The 21,425-nt window shown below is 45.3% G+C and overlaps 1 protein-coding gene across 1 annotated transcript in view; it reads right to left on the bottom strand.

The window, feature by feature from the left end:
• arap2 (ArfGAP with RhoGAP domain, ankyrin repeat and PH domain 2) overlaps window positions 1-21,425 on the bottom strand; it is a 332,431-nt gene that overhangs the window by 202,781 nt on the left and 108,225 nt on the right. Inside the window, exon 7 of the mRNA XM_067988973.1 lies at window positions 19,307-19,376. Coding sequence (XP_067845074.1) covers window positions 19,307-19,376 — 70 coding nt within the window. The remainder of the gene's footprint in view (window positions 1-19,306; window positions 19,377-21,425) is intronic.

Below are 21,425 nucleotides of genomic sequence, written 5' to 3'. Positions count from 1 at the left end.
CCGCCCCCAGCCCCCATTCCCCATTCCCCAGCCTCCATCTCCCTTCTCCATACGCCGAGCCCCCATCTTTACCCGATTGCCGACCTGAGTGTTCCCGACACACCAGCCAGTCTCGGCTCTCTGCGGCGGTGGGGGTGACGTTACCGGGCCGGTGACGATAAATTACACAGTCGAGCCATTCAATCCCGTAGATAGAGCAGTTTCTCTGCCACTACGGATGATGGGTAAAGAGCTCCCCATTTCACAAAAGCCGTTTCTTTCAGAAAATTCGCTTGCGCCTTGCGCTGTCCTACGTGTCCGGTATTTTAAGTTGTAAAAGGGCTTGGTGCACTGAAAGCTGTCCGTTGTTCGTAATTTGTGTGTGCCTATGGTTTCAGAATACCTCTTGTACATTTTACCATGTAAGTTATTTGGGGGTCTCAATAAGTGTCTGTTTTTTGGGAGTATCTGTTTATACAGGTTTCACTGTATTTGCACAATACTGTTAGAAGTCAAAGTAAGCAATGATGTATTTCATTATTGGATGTTTTCTAATTATAAACAATTTTCTTTACAAAGAATTTATAAAAACAGGTCAAATTTTTCAAATCATCAGCAATCAATGGAACAATATTCTTTTTACATAAGCGATTACATATGTGTCAATATTACAACCTCATTACTGCGCCAGTGAATCTATTGAAGTATGCGAACAATTCACCAGTGGGTACTATAAAACTAAAATAACACTCATCATATAAGCCAAACAAATATATCGCTGTTCTTTCATCGTCGCTGGGTCAAAATCCTGGAACTCCCTACCTACCAGCACTGTGGAAGAACCTTCACTACACGGACTGCAGCAGTTCAAGAAAGCAGCTCACCACCACCTTCTCAAGGGCAATTAGGGATGGGCAATAAATACTGGCCTCGCCAATGACACCCACATCCCATGAACAAATAAAAAAAAGTGTTCCTTATTCATAGGGAGCAGTTTCAATTTTATTTCTAGAAGGATTATTTTAAGAAATGTTACTCTCAGTAGGCAAATTTCCTCCCACATCAGTAGAACTGATCCTTAGGAATTTCAATATCCCTAATTTTCAGGTTTATTAACACCAACATTTTTCCAGGTGCAACCCCAACCCATGTTTATCAATGGGAGAAATCTTTCATCACTTTGGCCTTATTGTTAACAGCAGAAATCTGACAAATCCCAATTTACCTCTCATGATGCTGGTTTCACATTTCTGCTATGGCTTAGCAGATAGAACAAGGGTTTTGTGCATCACTCACAAGAAGGATCCATGTTTGATGCATATTTTGAAATCCAGAGATGATATCGTAGAGGCAGGAATTAATCAACTGAAATAGAACCAGTGCCGATCCTAGCAGAGCAAGAACCATGCAAGGATCTACAGAAGGAAGACCATGCCATAAAACTCGTGGAAATTTAGGAATTTATCTTACAACAAACTGCAAAGAAACACCAATGTCTCGTGTATCTTGGACTCCTGGGGCCCGATTTTAGCAGGGCTGCGGGTTCTCGGCGGGTGGTCTATCGTGCGCGTGGAAAACGCGGCTGGTGAATTGAGTGCGTCCCCCGCGCGATCACAGGATAATTGAGGTCATTAAGCTGTGGTTACGGGTTCTCCGCTTCTCAGCTGCGCGCCGGCGGCCTGCGCATGCGCAGTGATGTCTGAGCGATGGTGGAGCTCTATTTAAAGGGGCAGTCCACCAATGCCCCTCCAGCTGCAAACAAGAAGTAGCGCACCGTGGAGCACCCCAGGGGTAAGGCTGCCCCACGATTCTCTGACCACGCACTCCAGCTGCTGCTGGACGGGTTAAGGAGGAGGAGGGATACGTTGTTCCCCAGCGACGGAAGGAAGTGCCCTGGCTCCGCCACCAGGAAGGCATGGGCGGAGGTGGCCGCAGAGGTTAGCAGCAGGGGCAACACCACAAGAACATGGATCCAGTGTCGCAAGAGATTCACTAGGTCCGGCAAAGTGAGTACACTAACGCACTCTCCCACACTCCGTCTTCCACATCACCTCAAACACCTCACAACCCCTTCTGCACCGCCACCACAGCGTTCCCGCATCAATCCTCACAGCTACTCAACTATCATCCTCACCGTGCCTGCACGTACCCACCGTCCCTGTCCCCACTCGAACACTACCACACACCCCAATCCCCATACAATGGGATGGCCATGTGGCACACGCATCCTCCCATCCATCTGCCACACGCTCAACCCACCCACACCAATGCTTGAAGCGTCTCACAATGCAATCATCACTCAATCACGCATCTGTGTTTTGCCTTGACAGGAGAAGAGATGCAAGAACGCCTGGAAAAGGGCACGCACCGGAGGGGGCCCGCCACACCAGGTGGTTCTGACGGACGCAGAGGTGGACGCGTTGGAGATCAGCCACACGCTGCATTGCCTGTCCGTGGCAGATGGCGAGGCTGGGGCTGCAGAAACATCCGGTAAGGGAAAGTTGACACTCAGCACTCATGATCGCGAATGATCTTAGCATCACCTGGCATCTGCCGCACCGCAACATTTGTCCACATGCCTGATATTGCCCTCTGTTCTCTTGCAGGGCCGTCTGCGAGCGCCGTGTCTGTGGAGGGCGATTCCTCAGAGGACATGCCGGTCTCTGAGGGTCCATCATCACATATGAGCCAAGCATCCACCAGCGCAGATACACACACCTCGGTGGGTCCCCCTCCTCAATTAGTTGGGATTGCACATGGTGAGTCACCGCGCACATGTGAGCACGAGCAGACCCTGGTGGCAGGGGCAGCCGCAGAGGGTCCGCGTCGGTGGGAGCACTCTTCTCCAGGCTCTGCTCAGCCGGACCCAGATGCTGAACCCAGGGGGCCACCAGTCAAAAGGAGAGTCGTCGAGGGGCACCAGCACATTGCCGAGGTACTGGGAGAGGTGCCACGCGCACTGTCCACAATCGCGCAGTTGATGGAGGAGTCCAACTCCTGCATGAGGGGAATGGTGGCACAAGTACAGGAGGGTATCTGCGAGATAGTGTCGCGGGTAGGTGCGGGAACGTCTGCGGTGGAGGACAGGCTAGCCTCCCTCGAGCGTCACGCACAGCTCAACATTGAGTCCATGCAGGCCCTGACAATGGCTGTTCGGATTCAGGGTGAGCAACATTCTGCCGCCATAAACAGGCTGACAAATACATTGGAGGTGGCCTTGCAAGGTCTCACACAGGTCATCCAAACTGCCGTCCAGCAGGGTGGAAGGGGTGATGTGGGCCTAGGCCATGAGAGGGAAGATGGTGAACGGGGATATGGAAGTGGGGACGCTACTCAAGGCCCCCACGTCTCACCCGTTGCCCCCCTCTCAACCAGTACCCGCAATGGTGCCTCCTCTCCAGGTGGCAGAGTCTGCCCCTGCACAGGTGCAGGAGGAGCAGTCTGTGGAGGTGTCCTCACGGGCACCGAAACCCAGAAGGCGTCGGCCCAAAGCATCTACCCGGTCAGGGCACGATCAAGAGCAACCTGCCACTACCTCTGCCGGAGCCACGGGGTAGCACCACGTAGGGGTTCCCGCAAACATAAGGCAAAGGTGTTATGAACACAAAGGGAATGCACCAGGGTGTATGACAATTTGTTATGTTTTTATTTATAGTCGTTGACTGCACATACACAATAAACACAATTGTTCTCACCACTGCTGCCACCTCTTGTCCATTGTTCAGCGGCTTGTGCAATAGGTCCCTTCCGTGCGGCTCATCATGACGACGAACACCTGTCCCACCCATTGGGCACACTACAGTGGGTGCAGGAGTACTGGCACCACTCTTTTGTGGAGGGGGCTGGTATGGCCCCTCGTCTGTGCATGTGATGAGATGTGAACGCCTCAGACAGTCCGATGTTCGGAGAACCGTTGACATATGAGTGCCTCCCTGGCCTGATGAGCATCCAGGTGAGCCGGTGTTCGGCCCATGGGTCGTTCCTCCTCCTCTCGCTCGTCCTCCTCCTCATCGTCGTCCTCGGTGTGGGTGGCGGGTGTGCATGGGGCCTCCTCCAGGGGCACCCCTCTCTGTTGTGTCATGTTGTGCAGGGCACAGCAGACAACTATAATTCGTCCCACTCTGAGTGGCGTGTATTGGAGCGCTCCCCCAGAACGATCAAGGCACCTGAAGCGCATCTTGAGCAGCCCTATAGCCTGCTCAATTGTAGACCTGGTAGCAATGTGGCTGTCATTATATCGACGCTGCGGCTCGGTAATGGGGTTCCTCAGAGGTATCATAAGCCACGTGTGCAGGGGATATCCCTTGTCGCCGAGGAGCCAGCCGTTGCCAGTGTTGGGTGCGTGGAAGAGGGGCGGGACGGTGGACTCCCTGAGGACGAAGGCATCGTGGCAGCTGCCAGGGTATCTGGCGCACACATGTAGGAATCTCTGGCGGTGGTCACAGATGAGCTGGGCGTTCATGGAGTGATACCCCTTCCTGTTGATGAACAGCCCTGGCTCATGTGGAGGTGCCCGTATTGCTATGTGGGTGCAATCGATTACACCCTGCACCCGTGGGAAGCCGGCCATGGCATGGAATCCAACCGCCCTCTCCATCTGGCTGCGCTCATCCATGGCGAAGTTGATGTAGTGCGAGGCCCTGCGGAACAACCCATCGGTGACCTGCCTTATGCACTTGTGTGCAGACGACTGACAGACCCCGGTGATATCCCCGGTGGCACCCTGGAAGGATCCAGAGGCGAAGAAGTTGAGGGCAGTGGTGACTTTGACGGCGAAGGGTAAGAAGATGCTGCTTGGTCCATCCGGGAGCAGCTCGTCATTAAGGAGGCTGCAGATGTCGGCGACTACCTGGAGAGCGACTCTGAGCCTCCGTATGCATTGCTCCTCAGAGAGGTCCATGAAGCTGAGCCTCGGTCTGTAGACCCTGTGCGGAGGGTAGTGCCTCCTGCGACGCATCTCTCTCTGCGGTTGCCCTCCCTCCTGCTGTGCAGGTGGATGTGCCACAGCACCGTGTTGGGGGGCTCCACGTCGATGAGGCGGACGGCGTGGACTGCGAGGCTGCTGAGGCTGGTGATGCTGTTCGTCCTCCGAGGAGGTCAAGGCGGCCCCCATCTGGCAGGTGTAGGTCTGAGGGGTTGTGCACGGTAGGTAAGTGTGTCCTCGCACCGGGGCTGCGGTTCCACGTCGGTGAATCTTCTTGCTAGGAGGAGGGTGGTGGAGGGCAAGCGTTGCTCTATGTGACGGAGTGACCTCCTGCGTTGGTGAAGGGTCTCCCCCCACCCCTGGAATGCACCTTGGCAGCTGCCACAGGCTGCTGGCTGCATCACGTCCGTTTGGAGTGAGTGTGTTTCCCCCAGTATGGGAAACAGTCTCAGTTCAAGGTAAAATCCCACACTTCCTAATAAAACAGCTCAATCAGGTCAGTTAATGACCTGAAATAGCTAAATAAATACTGTCAAGTGGCATCCTGCTGGCTTTAATTGCCTGCGGGATTCCCACCAGCGGGGGCTGCGCGCGCATGCCGGCGCGTCCGTGGGGGAACCCGGAAGTGCGCGGGATCGAGGCGGGCTCCGGTCCCGCTCCGGGATTCCCCGATTTTCGGCGCCCCCCCCCCCCCGCCGAGAACGCACCCGATAGCGGGTGGTAAAATCGAGCCCCTGGTCTGCTCTACAGCCAAGACTGCTGCTATTGTTGGGATAAAGAAAAACTGATCACATATCGACAACAAAGCTGTATATTTACAGTTCAGTGTGGGATGGTTGCCAGGTACACAGGAAGCTCTTAAAAGGGCAGCACCACTGGTTGACTCACCCCACGTGGATGGAAAATTAACTAGGCTGTCGAAAGAGATGAATTATCCCTCTTCAAGGGGAAAAACATTATGCGATAAGGATGACCTAGTCAATATCAACATTTTTGTTTTATTCCAGGGTTGCGCTGAGGAATAAGCAGTTGATAGTATCATACTATGGTACAGCACAGAAGGAGGCCATTCGGCTCATCATGCCTGTGCCGGCTATTTGAACGAGCTATCTAATTAGTCCCACTCTCCTGTTCTTTCCCCATAGCCCTGTAAACTTTTTCCCTTGAGTTAGTTAACTCCATTCACAGCTTTTCTCTTTTCTCCCACTTAGCCTATTGCACTGTGGAGCATCTCTCAGTCACCAACAGCTTTTGTTGCTGTTCATATTAAAAAAAATGCAATTAGGCTTATCATTTTAATGGATTTCCACAACTAGGATCTCCCTCTGTATTTATCTCTTTCTCATTTAAATTGCATTGCACTGACAGAACTGGGAAAAATTAGCAATTATAGCATATATCTGACCCACATACTGTTGTTGCTAATGAATGTTTCCAGTCCTACCAGTGGAATACAATTAAATATATATAAATATAGAGGAAATCCCTATCTGGTGAATCCATTAAAATTATAGGTCAAATTTCATTGTCATGGTACAAAATCTGTTGGTAGCCGACACAAAGAGATGCTTCATTATCACGGTGCTGGCTCATTTAGAACATCTCGTATGGGCTGCCATTTACTTTTCTCCAGGGGCAAGCAGCTACCATCTTGAAACACTCTTTTATAGAGTTTAAGGATGAACTGTCTCGGCCTAACAGAACACTGCAGCATTTAACTGAAGGAGCTGGGATGCGGCTGCACATCTATGACTCTATATAAACAATAAAGGCAAAAATCGACAGTACTAAAAGTTTTGTCTAAGAATGATATGATTGTAAAGAATTGATGACTGTAAAATGACATCAGGAAATTCTTGCTTGGTTCATGTCAACTGAGGTATGATTGCACGTGGCCAGCACAGACCAATCATATTCGGAGAATCAATTGCAGAATCATACACAACGCAGCCATATTGTTGGCTGCTTGCCTGCCTCCCTAATTTCCAGTTGCTCCTTGAACTGCTTCTGCAGTTTTGTTTTGTTCTCGCCAGTCTCTGCTCCCAGACCCCAAGTTCCCAGTGCTTATTCCCTGGAGCCTCCTACACTCGAACAGGAAGCAGATCTTCCCCGTCACGCAATTCATGTGCTCATTCATGGGGCTCTGCTTCTTGGCCCATGAGAAATGACACGGGAGATATACAAGTAAAGTTCAAACTATTTTTTCAAGGTTAAGGTCAGTCATTGGTTTTAATAATCATTTCTCTAAGATGCAAAACGCCAATTTTAAAAAATACTAGCAAATCCCCCATGGCACTGCTCATGGTAAGTCTGAGAATGCACTATTTCATAAGGAAAGAAAAATTATAGCATGTAATACACAACATATAAATTAGCTGCTAGAGTGGATCTGTGTGAAGTCTGGTTTGTCTTTTAGGGGCACAAAATTTAATTGCTGTGCGCTATTGAGGACAATTAGAAACTAACTGTGCTTGGGCAAACACTGACCATCAGCATGAAATCTTGTAAATTTGCATGTATGACTTACCAACGCTGTGATTTCTTGCATTAACTATTAAATCTAGTGAATAAAAAATTAAGAGGTTTTAATTTTAAACTGCTAACGTATCCAACCCAACCACCATTCACCACTTGAGTTATCTGGCAGGTGATCTGTTTCCAGCGCCAATGCCACTATGCAACCGGACAGAGAAAGGTCATACAAAGGCAGCAGAGAGCAGCTCAGCTGACGTACTTATCTCTCCCTCTATTTCTCTGGGGAAACGGATTTGCTCGCGCTCACCATTTCTCCCTCGCAAAATGGCTGAACCTGTCCTGTGACAAATCGGCATCAGCCTTCCACCACCATGTGCCAAGCTGCTGTGTTCCAAGCCAACGTTTCATCACAGGTCCTGTGTAACCCGGCCTTTAGAATATATAACTTTTGGTTTCTACATTTCAAAATTAAAATGTACAGAGGAAAGTGAAGCTTGTTGTGGGGGGGGGGGGGGGGGGGGGGGGAAAGAGAATGAAATAATGAAAAAAAAGCAAAGGAAGTAGATTGAAATCAAATCAGAGGAAATTTAGCTTTCATCCTTCTCCTGTGGAAATATAATACCCACAGTGCACCGTGATAACCAGGCAAAATATGTCCAAATAGTAACTGTAGGAAACGACTATGGGGGAGGAAGGACAAAAATAAAACGAAGATAAAAAGATGTGAATTTTTAATAGTGTTTCATACTTTAATTTAAGTGATTAAATAATACTTTCGAGATGAGAGGTTTTTTTGTTGCTAAGCGGTACTGATGTTTGCACCTAGATTAGAGATAAATGTTTATGAAGCACTTTGGAGGAAATGCTGGGGCTGGGGAGACCCAAGGACTTCATGAGGGGCCTGAGGGGAGCACTCCTGCTCCTCCTAGCCCACAAGGAGTTCAAAGTTTTAAAACTTACCTGGGCCTCTTCTGTCCAGTCGACTCCTCCCACCTTGTTGCTGGGCACAGACAGCACGGGACTCCCCCTGCATGGACCTTTAAATTACGTTGCGCTGCCGATGACATCATCAGGCCGTGACTTTTGGATCTTAAGTAGCGCCCCCCCCCCCCCCTTGCTTTTAGCGGGAGCCTTGCTCAGGGCCTGAATCGTCGCCGTTAATATTATTGCGGCTGTCTCGTTTTACTACGTTAAAGGCACTATATAAATGCAAGTTGTTGTTATTATTATTCTCACTGAAGACAGAAACTAAACAGCACCATTTAAAACACAGTCACAGAGTTGCCCTTGCCACTGCCACACATTGTGGGTGTGGATTGAGTTGCTGATCCCAGAGTTCCATCTGCTGATCAGGTCTCTTGGCCACCAACCAGGTTGCTTCCATATCCCCACTTCCAGGTAGACCTCGGGCAGTTCCAGCCACCAGGCAGGCCTAGACCCTAACCACAAGGAAGGCCCTATTTTCTGATCATAAGGCCCAGGATTCCGATTACCCCAAGGACCCCAGCTCTTTTAACGTGTACCAGACCCTGACCTCTATTCTAAAGCTCCTCTTACTACACCATGCCTGCATTGATCTTTGACCTCATCATCACACTACTCCCCCTGGTGATCTCCTTCCTACGTTTGTCCCAGGCTCAAGTCCCTCTTGGAAAGACCATGGTTTCCCTCTGCTTCAATTTGGTTTTCCTTGGCTGCAATCATCAGTTGGCTCTAGAATAACCTTGCGAACTGCCCCATTCCCCTCTCCAGCTGCAGATTCTGCCAACTGAGTTCTCTGCAGATCAACCATTCCCCGTCTCCCTTTCACTCCCAATAACTCCTACCATTGCCCCAGCATTTCTTCTATTACCCATCCAATCTGCATCCTGCAAATCTCCAGCTGTTGTGGGAACAAGCCCCTCGTCTTCCATGACCTAAATGTAGATGAGTGCACGGACATAGGGAAATCGTGGTTGACAAATCTATTTAGAGTTCTTTGAGGATGTAACTAGTAGGGAAGATAAGGGAGACCCAGTGGATGTAGTATATTTGGATTTTCAAAAGGCATTTGATAAGGTGCCACACAAGAGGTTGTTACACAAGATAAGGGTTCATGGGATTGGGGGTAATGTATTAGTGTGGATTGAAGATTGGTTAACAAATAGAAAACAGAGGGTTAGGAATAAACGGGTCATTTTCAGGTTGGCAGGTAGTAACTAGTGGGGTGCCGCAAGGTTCAGTGCTTGGGCCTCAGCTGTTTACAATCTATATCAATGACTTAGATGAGGGGGCCGAGTGTAAGGTATCCAAGTTTGCTGATGATACAAAGCTAGGTGGGAAAGTAAGCTGTGAGGAGGACGCAAAGAAGCTGCAAAGGGATATTGACAGGTTGAGTGAGTGGGCGAGAAGGTGGCAGATGGAGTATAATGTGGGAAAATATGAAACTATCCACTCTTTGGTAGGAAGAATAGAAAAGCAGAATATTTTTTATATAGGTGAAACACAAACAAATGTTGGTATTCAGAGGGTTTTGGGGTCCTTGTACATAAATCACAGAAAGTCAACATATAGGTACAGTTAGCAATTAGAAAGGAAAATGATATGTTAGCCTTTATTGCAAGGGTGTTGGAGTATAATAGTAAGAAGATCTTGCTGCAATTAAATAGGGCTCTGGTGAGACCACACCTGGAGTACTGTGTACAGTTATGTTCTCTTTACCAAAGGAAGGATATACTTGCCTTAGAGGGGGTGCAACAAAGGTTCACTAGATTGATTCTTGGGATCAGAGGGTTGTCCTATAAGGTGAGATTGAGTAGAATGGGCCTCTATTCTCTGGCGTTTAGAGGAATGAGAGGTGATCTAATTGAAACATAAGATTCTAATAGGGCTTGACAGGGTAGATGCTCAGAGGCTGTTTCCCCCAGCTAAAGAGTCTAGAACTGGGGGATATAGTCTCAGGATAAGGAGTCAGCCATTTAGGACATTGAGGAAAAATTTCTTCACTCAGAGGGTTGTGAATCTTTGGAATTCTCTACCCCAGAGGGCTGTGGATGCTCAGTCGTTGAGTATATTCAAAACTGAGATTGATGGTTATTTGGACTCTAAGGGAATCAAGGGATATGGGGATCGGGTGGGAAAGTGGAGTTGAAGTCAAAGATCAGCCATGATCTTATCGAATGGCTGAGCAGGTTCGAGGGGCCGTATGGCCTACTTCTGCTCCTATTTCTTATGTTCTTAAATGATTCCATAGTTTGAGTCTCTACTATGCTACCCAGATGTCCATTCTATGTATTGGCCACTCTTTATATGATGAATTGCCTGATATTAGTGCTAGATTTGCCTTTTACTACATTGAACTCGTGTTCCCTTGTCCTATTCTGGCAATTTAGTTTCAAGTGTTTTTCCAGATTAGCTTTTACTTATTGTTTACTATCCTTTATGTTGCTATAAGATCATCTTTCAGATACCTCCGTGCAAGGTTGAAAACTCCAAGTTGATCCAGTCTTTCCTCATAACTCAGACCTCTGACACTAGGGATCAGCCTCATGTCTCTTCTTTGCACTGTATACAGCACTTGAATGTCTTCCTTCTGTCTCAGTGACCAGAACTGGGCACACCATATTGTGGTCTGACAAGAACATTGTACAGTTTGATCATGACTTCCTATGACATATATTTTATTGTTTTTACTGTGTCATTCAGTATTCGATTGGGTTTACTGATTGCTGATCTGCACTGATTGGACATGTTGAACTTTGAGTCTACTAAGAGCTCTAAAGGTTATCACCATCATCCTTAATTATTTAAACATCATTCATGAAGTATGTTTATTGTTCATTTGTCCTTCCTACATGAAGCAGTTTACATTTGTCCACATTAAATTCTCAGCTGCCATTGTTCTACCCACTTTACTAAACTAACTGGGCAAAATATGTTGTTTCTGAGCTGCCTCTTCCAAATGCACCATTCTTCCTGGTTTGGGTATCATCTCCAAATTTGACTAATGTGCACCGAGTTTCTGAATCATTGCAGATTAGTCTGTTTATTACCTTGCAACCTCTAGAATCGGAATTCCATCTTTAAGTATGTTGGTTGAATTCAGTCACGTGATGTGAAAATTCTCAACTATGGTGCATTTAAGTCTTCGCTTGTGTCTTCAGTACAATAATAGAACATTTAAAAATGATTTCAAAATGTTCTGTAAATACACACTGGAAAGATCACCCTTCCCTGTGGCACTGCATACATAGGATGATGCAAATCTCTGTGAAATTCAAGATGGCTGCTGTATGAATTAACTCATTATTGTCATTTTTTCAGCCTTCACAGAACTATGAATTCTAGTCACTCATTCAGGCCTTATTTTTAAAAAAAACAAATATGGTGGAACAGTGTTTCCAGGGGATTGAAAGTTGCTGATCAACTGTTTCAGGGCATGTGGAGCCCATGCAGCAGGAAGCTGTTAATTTATGTATTTAGAAATAATTTGCATTCTAATTTAACTTGTTAATTACAATAAAGATAATTCAGCCATATTTGGTTATGAGGGACAGATGTGGAATTGGAAAAATAGGAGGGGAGATATTCCTGGATGTGTGGCTGGATGCACTGCATCGCCCGAGCACAGTGAATATACAAAAATCGGGCTGACGGAGCACAGACTTATAAAAGAAACCACCTGACTCACCTCCTTTTAAATGAATGCACTCCGAACCACTCGATTTTATAAATGGTCCCTGGGTCCAGGCACAGACCCAGGAAAATCTCCTCTAAGATGTTTCTGAAGGCCCTAACTGACTTAATGGTTAGAATACAAGTCTCTGAATCAGAAAAAAAAAATTCTGTTATAAGCTTCAGGTCTGCCTTCGATGTTCTCTCAGGTGGTTACTCCTGTAAACAGTCCAAGGGTCTTGCGTTCAGGCGTATGCCTGTACTGCGCAATATAAAGTAATCTGACAGCACAACCCCGTTGTGTAACAAAAGGCCCTCCCCCTTGCGATCTGAACTGCATTGTATGTCTTTTGCACATGTCCTTATGACCACTTTCCCAATTTTTTCAACGATAGACTGAGATACGAATTGTTAAGCTGCTTTATTTCACCGACAGCAAGTGAACGTACAGAGTAACGATCAAAACAAATTGCACTTCAGTCAATCTTGCTGGTTCCCTCCAAAAATGGGGAAAAACACAATTAACCCATGCGCCCTGTCCCTTTTGTGGGCTGACTGACTTGCTTTTGGCACTACTTCTAACTGCAAAAGCTGGCTGTAATACATATGTTCAATGCCTGCAGCCCGTGGCTTTTTTTTTAAAAAATTGTTCTAATTCACTTTGTTCTAAAATACAACAATTAAACATAACTGAATCCAAAAATCCTTTCTTTGAAGAAAAATAAATTAAAAATCCCAAAACATTACAACCTCCATTCCTCGAGGGAAATCTTCCCATGCATTAGATGCTAAGAATGGCAAAAAAAAGTGTTGATGAATTACATTCCATTTTTTCCTTTCCCTCTTAGGAGGTGCCTCAGTTTTTCATTGATTTTCTTCGATTTTGTAGCTGAGATCAGGATCTTCTCAGGGGGATCAATCCATATTCTGTGTCTACTGAAGTATATTTAAATCTCTTGTCTGAAAAATATTCATTTTAATCATTCTGAATAATCCATGTATTGACACTTCCATACATGTGTAGTCTATTATCACATTTTTGATTTTTTTTTAAGCATTTTGAAAGCACTCTTTTGCTACTGTTGATGCAGTGCTAACGGTAGCTTAGTTATTTCCATTGTGGTTAAATGGAGAACGCTGTGATTCCCTTTTCTTTTCATAAATAGAAGGGGACATTAAAAAGTTCCTCCCATTGTTACACTTTGTCACTGAAAATGGCAGCTGACGCTTTGTGTAACTCAGCAGTGATTTTTTAAGCAGCTCAAGCAAATACCTATCATTTAAGCTCAGTGCAGCAATTACAAAAGAAAACCACCTTTGAGGATTAAATTACAGGGAACAAGTAGATCATTTGAATTCTGCTGTGAGTCATAGACCTGTGGCAGTAATTCTGCTTTCATAATTCGATATTGCACAATATAAGTAGTGGACTGCTTCTGCAAGTCGAGTAAGATGATTGACTTGAGCCCGAAGTTCATTTGTACCTAGAGTGACACCAAACATGGCTCACTTCTAGTACTGCTGGGATAAGTAAGGTCTCAAGTTAGCTGTGTTAACACAGCCGCAGTCTTGTATCTTATCATCCAGTACAACAGCTGTCTAATTTTGATGCTTTGATGACCTATGGTCATTACATTCGCAATCTTTGTTGTTTTGAGATAAAGTAGGCCCTGTTTACGACATTTCAATTGTGATATATAAATAGAACTTATGATGGGAAATGAACTTGCTGGTTGCAGTTTGCTATTGCATCCTATATTATTTATTTAAATGAATTTGTGGTTTTGTTTCACAGCGCACAGAAGAAATCTTCACTCATCAGGTCTTACACATCATTCTTTTAGTTGTCTTTCCATTATGTTGTCTCATCAGTTAAACATAGAAACTAGGAGCAGGAGTAGGTCATTCGGCCCTTGGAGCCTGCTCCGCCATGCAATATGATCATGGCTGATCCGCTATCTCAATACTATATTCCCGCTCGCTCCCCATATCCCTTGATGCCTTTTGTGTCTAGAAATCTATCTATCTCCTTCTTAAATATATTCAGTGACTCGGCCTCCACAGCCTTTTGTGGTAGAGAATTCCACAGGTTCACCACCCTCTGAGTGAAGAAATTTCTCCTCATCTCAGTCCTAAATGTCCTACCCCGTATCCTGAGACTGTGAACCCTCGTTCTCGATCCCCCAGCCAGTGGAAACATCCTCCCTGCATCCAATCGTCTAGCCCTGTCAGAATTTTAAATGTTTCAATGAGATCCCCTCTCATTCTTCTAAACTTGAGTGAATACAGGCCGAGTCGACCCAATCTCTCCTCATACGACAGTTCTCCCATCCAGGAATCAGTCTGGTGACTCTTTGCTGCACTCCCTCTATGGCAAGTATATCCTCTCTTAGGTAAGGAGACCAAAATTGCACACAATACTCCAGGTGTGGTCTTACCAAGGCCCTGTATAACTGCAGTAAGACATCCTTGCTCCTGTACTCAAATCTTCTTGCAATGAAGGCCAACATACCATTTGCTTTCCTAACTGCTTGCTGCACCTGCATGTTTGCTTTCAGTGACTGGTGTGCAAGGACACCCAGGTCCCTTTCTACATCAACATTTCCCAATCTATCACCATTTAAATAATACTCTACCTTTCTGTTTTCCCTGCCGAAGTGGATAACTTCACATTTATCCATATTATAATGCATCTGCCATGTTTTTGCCCACTCACTCAACTTGTATAAATGGCCTTGAAGCCTCTTTGCATCCTCCTCACAACTCTCAATCCCTCCTAGTTTTGTGTCATCACCAAACTTGGAAATATTATATTTGGTTCCCTCATCCAAATCATTGATATATATTGTGAATAGCTGGGGCCAAAGCACCGATCCCTGCGGTAACCCACTAGTCACCGCCTGCCATCCCATGCAAAAACATCCATTTATTCCTACTCTCTGTTTCCTGTCTGTTAACCAATTTTCAATCCATGCCAGTAAATTACCCCCAATCCCATGTGCTTTAATTTTGCACACTAACCTCTTGGGGGTGATTTTAGGAGGCAAATGCGGTGCGTGGGGTTTCGAAAATCTTGCAAATCCCGTTCGGGTTCAAAAGCAGGCTCCAACCCGCCGGCTTCAGAGTTTCCCAGGGACCCACCTGTGTGGGCGCGGGCGACCTGAAATCGGAAGTCCCGCTGGCAATTAAAGCCGGCGGGATGACAGTTAAAGAGCCAAATGTACCTCATTGAGCTACTTAAGGCACTTTACCTGTGACAGAGTAAGTGATTAGAAAGATTTTTTTAACTTACCTGGGCGGCTTGCCCACCGCTTCTGATTCACACCTGTTGAAACCAGGCGTGAAGGGCCGAATCAGGGAAAAAGAAACTAAATAAATTAAATAAAAGAACATGCAGTGACGTTAAAACACTATATGCACCGACCTTTGAAACCTGCTCCAATGTCCCCCCATGTCCCCTCTCCTCCCACAGGTCTTCCTCTCTCTCCCCCCACCCCCCATCCCCGTCATCCCCTCTCCCTGTCTTTCCCCCACTTCCCCCCCCAGGTCTTCCCCTCCCCCCCTCCCCGTGGTCTTCTCCTGTTCCCCTCCCGTGGTCTTCCCTTCTTCCCCCCCCACCACCACCACCACCACCCTGGTCTTCCAGTCCAGCGCCGGATGACGTCTGGCTCGCTCTCTTTCCCGTCCCCACCCTCACATTGCAGCTCCTGATGGCAGCCAACCTGTCAATCAGGCTAGCTGCCGGGCACGAAACCCAGAGAGGAAGTTAACCACTATCAATCAACATGCGATCGCGTCGGAAACTGTAAGTTTGGTTCATGCAGGTTTGCCACGCGCCCAATCGCACCCCGCTGCCAACCAGCCTCCCCGGTAATATCGGGGCCCTTATGTGGGACTTTATCAAAGGCCTTCTGAAAATCCAAATAAACCACATCCACTGGTTCTCCCTTATCTATTTGACCAGTTACATCCTCAAAAAACTCCAGTAGGTTTGTCAAACATGATTTCCCTTTCATAAATCCATGTTGACTTTGTCTATTCCCGTTGATATTTTCTAAGTGTCCTGTTATCACATCCTTTATAATAGACTCTAGCATTTTCCCTACTATTGATGTTAGTCTGTAGTTACCTATTTTCTCTCTCACTTTTTAAAAAAAAATAGTGGGGTTACATTTGCCACCCTCCAATCTGCAGGAACTGTTCCATAATCTATAGAATTTTGGATGATGACAACCAATGCATCCACTATTTCTATGGCTACCTCTTTTAGTATTCTGGGATGCAGATTATCAGGCCCTGGGGATTTATCAGCTTTCAGTCCCATTAATTTCTCCAGCACTATTTTTTTACTAATACTAGTTTCCTTTAATTCCTCCTTCTCACTAGTCCCTTGGTTCCCTAGCTTTTCTGGGAAGTTATTTGTGTCCTCTTCAGTGAAGACAGAAACAAAATATTTGTTTAATTGCTCTGCCATTTCCTTGTTCCCCATAATAAATTCTCCTGTTTCTGACTGTAAGGGACCTACATTTGTCTTCACTAATCTTTTTCTTTTTACATACTTGTAGAAGCTTTTACAGTCCACTTTTATGTTCCTTGCAAGTTTACTTTCATACTCTATTTTTCCCCTCTTAATCAATCGCTTGGTCCTTTTTCGCTGAATTCTAAACTGCTCCCTATCCTCAGGCTTGCCACTTTTTCTGGCAACTTTATATGACTCCTCTTTGTATCTAATACAGCTGTAGTACAGTACGGTAATACAGCTGTGACCCATTGTACCCCATATTCTTCAATGGATGGATATTTGAAAGCTTTTTGTGGACAGATAGCTTGAAAAGGTTCTATTTTGAAGTGAACATGTTAAGGATGCTTAAGAATATTTGCATCACAGCTCGTCGGTCTAATTTAAATGCGGCCCGAAGCCCAATATTGAATGAGCCTTGGGCCTACTTGTTCCGGTGCAGGGACTGTTCCCTGAGCCCAGTTTGCACCAGTGGACTGGTGGTATTCAATTTTACCCCCAAGTATCTTCTGACACTGAAGGTAAATGACTCTCAGGTACTCTATTTGTAGTATTCAACTGGAAGTTTACAAAACTAGCTTACATGGCAAAGAACTTTGTTTTTCCCTCCCTAATACCTTTTATTCCTAGATATTTGTGCCCTAAAATATAGTTTTAATCTACCTTTCACAGTGTATTTGCAGTGTTTACTTGAGATGCAAGTACTTCAGTTACTTGTTCTTCCCTCCTCTCTCAAAAAACTTTCCTTTTTCTCAGTTGATTACATGATTGTGGCAGGTTTATTTTCTTTCTCTTTCTTCCCATGGTTTAGCACTGCCCCGAGAGATTAGTTCTCACTGCCAATGACCAGTGCCTGAACAGGTTGCCATTCAACATAGTAATTCGACTTGGTCTGTCCCTAACCCCCACCCCCTGCAAAGCCAGAGGATCCCCTCCACCCACTGACTGCCGGGGACCGTTCCCAGGGGTCCCTGGCTGCGGCCTCCTTTCACCAGATTCCCACTCCTGACCACTGGCCAGGTAGTCAACCTGGTTGGGTGTCGAGCGGGGCTCTGCAACATAGGAACATAGGAACAGGATATGCAAATATGTATTCAAATAAGGCCCTGCCGTTAAGGTCGGCAGGGCTTCCACGTCACCCACCACCAGGCTCCGCCGTACCCTCTCTGGCCCCCGTAAAAATTAAGTCCTGTGATTCTGCAATTTTCCCTATTAAAAACTCCGTTTGAGTCTGCCTACAGTTCTATGCTTTGGTCATCAGGTGGTTCCGCAGAGCAGTCGTTTAACACCGCAAGCTCCTACACGTCAGTCATCGTGCCAACGGTAAAAAGGTGAGCTAAGTTTTTTCTTAAATCTATTTTTTGTGCCATTCTCAGACGCCCTCTGGAACCCATTTTTATTTTTTTGGCACTCTGGGTCCGTAATTAGATCGTTCTCAACACCGATTTTTTTTTTTTGCAATTCTAGGCCCATTTTTGGGTCCTTCTTTCCAGTAGTTTTTTTGCAGCTCCTAGGCCTCCCCCCGATTCTCTGTTCCTAGCCTCCCAACCTCTCCTCCCTCTCCTTCCCACCTACCCCCCTCCACCATCTATCCCCACCCTCGAAGTCCACTTCACCCGAGGACGACAGTTCATCTTCATTCCCCATGTGCATTAATACAGTCTAAATCACCATCTTTAAATTTATCAGAAGAGCAGTTTTCTGTTTAAGAAACCTACACCATGCTGTGATATTCCTACATATTTCATCGGGTGGAAAAATCAAAAGCTTCAGAAGCAATTAAAGTCAACATTAATTTAGTGGTAACGGCCATCTTGAATTTCACCAGAGGGACAGATGCCATCTCAAAAATAATTACTGCAATGAAGAAACAAACCTACATATTGAATTTGTTCCACATCCATTAAAGTTTTGAGTTACTGGGCCTTACAACAAAAAAATTGCAGAAAAGCAATTTAAACAAACCCATTTTGAAAGGATTTGCCTATTTTAGACACACACATCATAAATTTACTGTATTATGCTATTACATAAAAAGCTAGCATCCCCTTAGTACCAATCACATGATGGCATATACCTTCAAGTCTGATACCATTAGATGTAACTAGTCACCATCATTTATGAACATTTGCTCTCCAACATCAATAGTGCCATTAAAAGCACCCAGCAATGTAAAGCAACTTAAACTAAGATCCGGTAATCAGCAAAAACATTTGGCAGACGTTACAATAGTAAATAAAATGGAGAGATTTACGGCACTTAATGAATCTTGAGGTTCAGATAATCGACATCCATGAGTTTTGCTCTGTTGGTTATGATCTCATTAAAATAAAATCTGAGTAATTACTAACTTGTGCCAGTGCGAGAATGGAATCAAATTCCATTGCACGCCCCCTGCCCCCATACACTCGATTGAGTTCCCAACCTCAGCTGCACTGCAATCGGAAGGGGAAAATTCAGAAAGAGTCATCAACAGGCTACGTCTCATGCCTCTAGCAATCAGCTTAAAAGGAGAATGATAGAGGTCATTTAAAAAAATTGAACTGACTTGTATTTTACTGCCAGCCAACTATAATCTTAAATATGCAGACTATCTTAAATGTGAAAAAAACTCACTATTTTCAATACCACCATTTTATGATTTTACAAAAATTATGGATGTAATTTATCAGCGTGCTATTATTACAAGTTTAGATTTCAAGTAGATTTCAGAGGTCTTCTATATCAGTGTGCACATTTCAGATGCAGACAGGTACCTTCTCATTGTTGTAGTACGACAAATTGTCTCCATCAAACTTAACCCATCGCTTCTGGAACACACAATTCCTGTAATACAAAGTTGAAAAAAAAATCAATGTGACTAAATTCTGCCAGTCAGTCTTTGGTTAAATGCATACTGACACTGAAATACAAAAACATTTCTTCAATATTTGCGGTAGATTTGTTAACTTACCAAAAATTGTTTTATTTTGTTTCTGTTAGAATTGAAAAGGTATAGCGGAGACAACAGCAGTGAAGACTGAAAGAAAAAGGGAGAGAAGGAGAAAGAGAGAGAGAGAGAGAGAGAGAAAGAGAGAAAAAAGAGAAAAAGGAAGAAACCCATCATTTTTTAAAAATTATTAAATTGTGCCAGTTGATCTTTTTTCAACCTCATTATAAAATATACAGGTCAACACTTTGGCTAAAATAACAGTGAGGAGTTTGAGACAAACACATCCGATGTTTGTACACAAGTATCCAATAGAATAATTTCAGAGTCTTGGAGAAATTGTACTGTTATTAACAGGCAACAGATTTCCTGCAGTCCAGTACACACATCAACAACCTTGGTTCAACAAGTACCTAGAGAACAAAAACTTCCATTTTGGACTAATATAAAATACTTATAAATAAACACATTTCAAATTATAAGTCATCCCATCAAATTTTTTTTGAGTACTAGACTAATTCATTCATCACAGTTACATGTATAATAGGGTCATTTTATATCTAAGCCAGAGATATCAGGATCTGGCTAGAGATAATTAAAATAGATCATGCTGTTCAATTTCAACACAGAGCTGTATTTTTCAGTCACATAAAAACTTTAAAAGATTTTAGGACATTGAAGAGTGAATATTATATAACAAGGGTTCTTTTCCTTAAAAAAAAACACATGGCACTTTTCAGTTTTTGTTTGAAAAAGCAACATGCTATAGACAGAGCTAAGCAATTCCACAACCAACGGATCAGATCAAAGCTCTGCAGTCCTGCCACATCCAGTCGTGAATGGTGGTGGACAATTAAACAACTAACGGGAGGAAGAGGCTCTGTAAACATCCCCATCCTCAATGATGGCGGAGTCCAGCACGTGAGTGTAAAAGACAAGGCTCAAGCGTTTGCAACCATCTTCAGCCAGAAGTGCCAAGTGGATTATCCATCTCAGCCTCCTCCCAATATCCCCACCATCACAGAAGCCAATCTTCAGCCAATTCAATTCACTCCACGTGATATCAAGAAATGGCTGCGTGCACTGGATACAGCAAAGACGATGGGCCCCGACAACATCACGGCTGTAGTGCTGAAGACTTGTGCTCCAGAACTAGCTGCGCCTCCAGCCAAACTGTTCCAGTACAGCTACAACACTGGCATCTACCCGACAATGTGGAAAATTGCCCAGGTATGTCCTGTCCACAAAAAGCAGGACAAATCCAATACAGCGAATTACCACCCCTTCAGTCTACTCTCAATCATCAGCAAAGTGATGGAAGGTGTCGTCGACAGTGCTATCAAGCGGCACTTACTCACCAATAACCTGCTCACCGATGCTCAGTTTAGGTTCCGCCAGGACCACTCGGCTCCAGACCTCATTACAGCCTTGATCCAAACATGGACAAAAGGTCTGAATTCCAGGGGTGAGGTGAGAGTGACTGCCCTTGACATCAAGGCAGCATTTGACCCAGTGTGGCACCAAGGGGCCCCAGTAAAATTGAAGTCAATGGGAATCAGGGGGAAAACTCTCCAGTGGCTGGATTCATACCTAGCACAAAGGAGGATGGTAGTGGTTGTTGGAGGCCAATCATCTCAGTCCCAGGACATTGCTGCAGGAGTTCCTCAGGGCAGTGTCCTAGGCCCAACCATCTTCAGCTGCTTCATCAATGACCTTCCCTCCATCATAAAAGTCAGAAATGGGGATGTTCGCTGATGATTGAGGTGATCACTTCCATTCGCAACCCCTCAGATAATGAAGCAGTCCGAGCCCGCATACAGCAAGAACTGGACAACATCCAGGTTTGGGCTGATAAGTGGCAAGTAACATTCGCGCCAGACAAGTGCCAGGCAATGACCATCTCCAACAAGAGAGAGTCTAACCACCTCCCCTTGACATTCAACGGC

This window comes from Heptranchias perlo, chromosome 1, assembly GCF_035084215.1.
Source record: "Heptranchias perlo isolate sHepPer1 chromosome 1, sHepPer1.hap1, whole genome shotgun sequence".
Lineage (NCBI taxonomy): Eukaryota > Metazoa > Chordata > Chondrichthyes > Hexanchiformes > Hexanchidae > Heptranchias > Heptranchias perlo.
The sequence above is the reverse complement of the archived record's forward strand: the minus strand, read 5'-3'. Positions and strand labels throughout refer to the sequence as shown.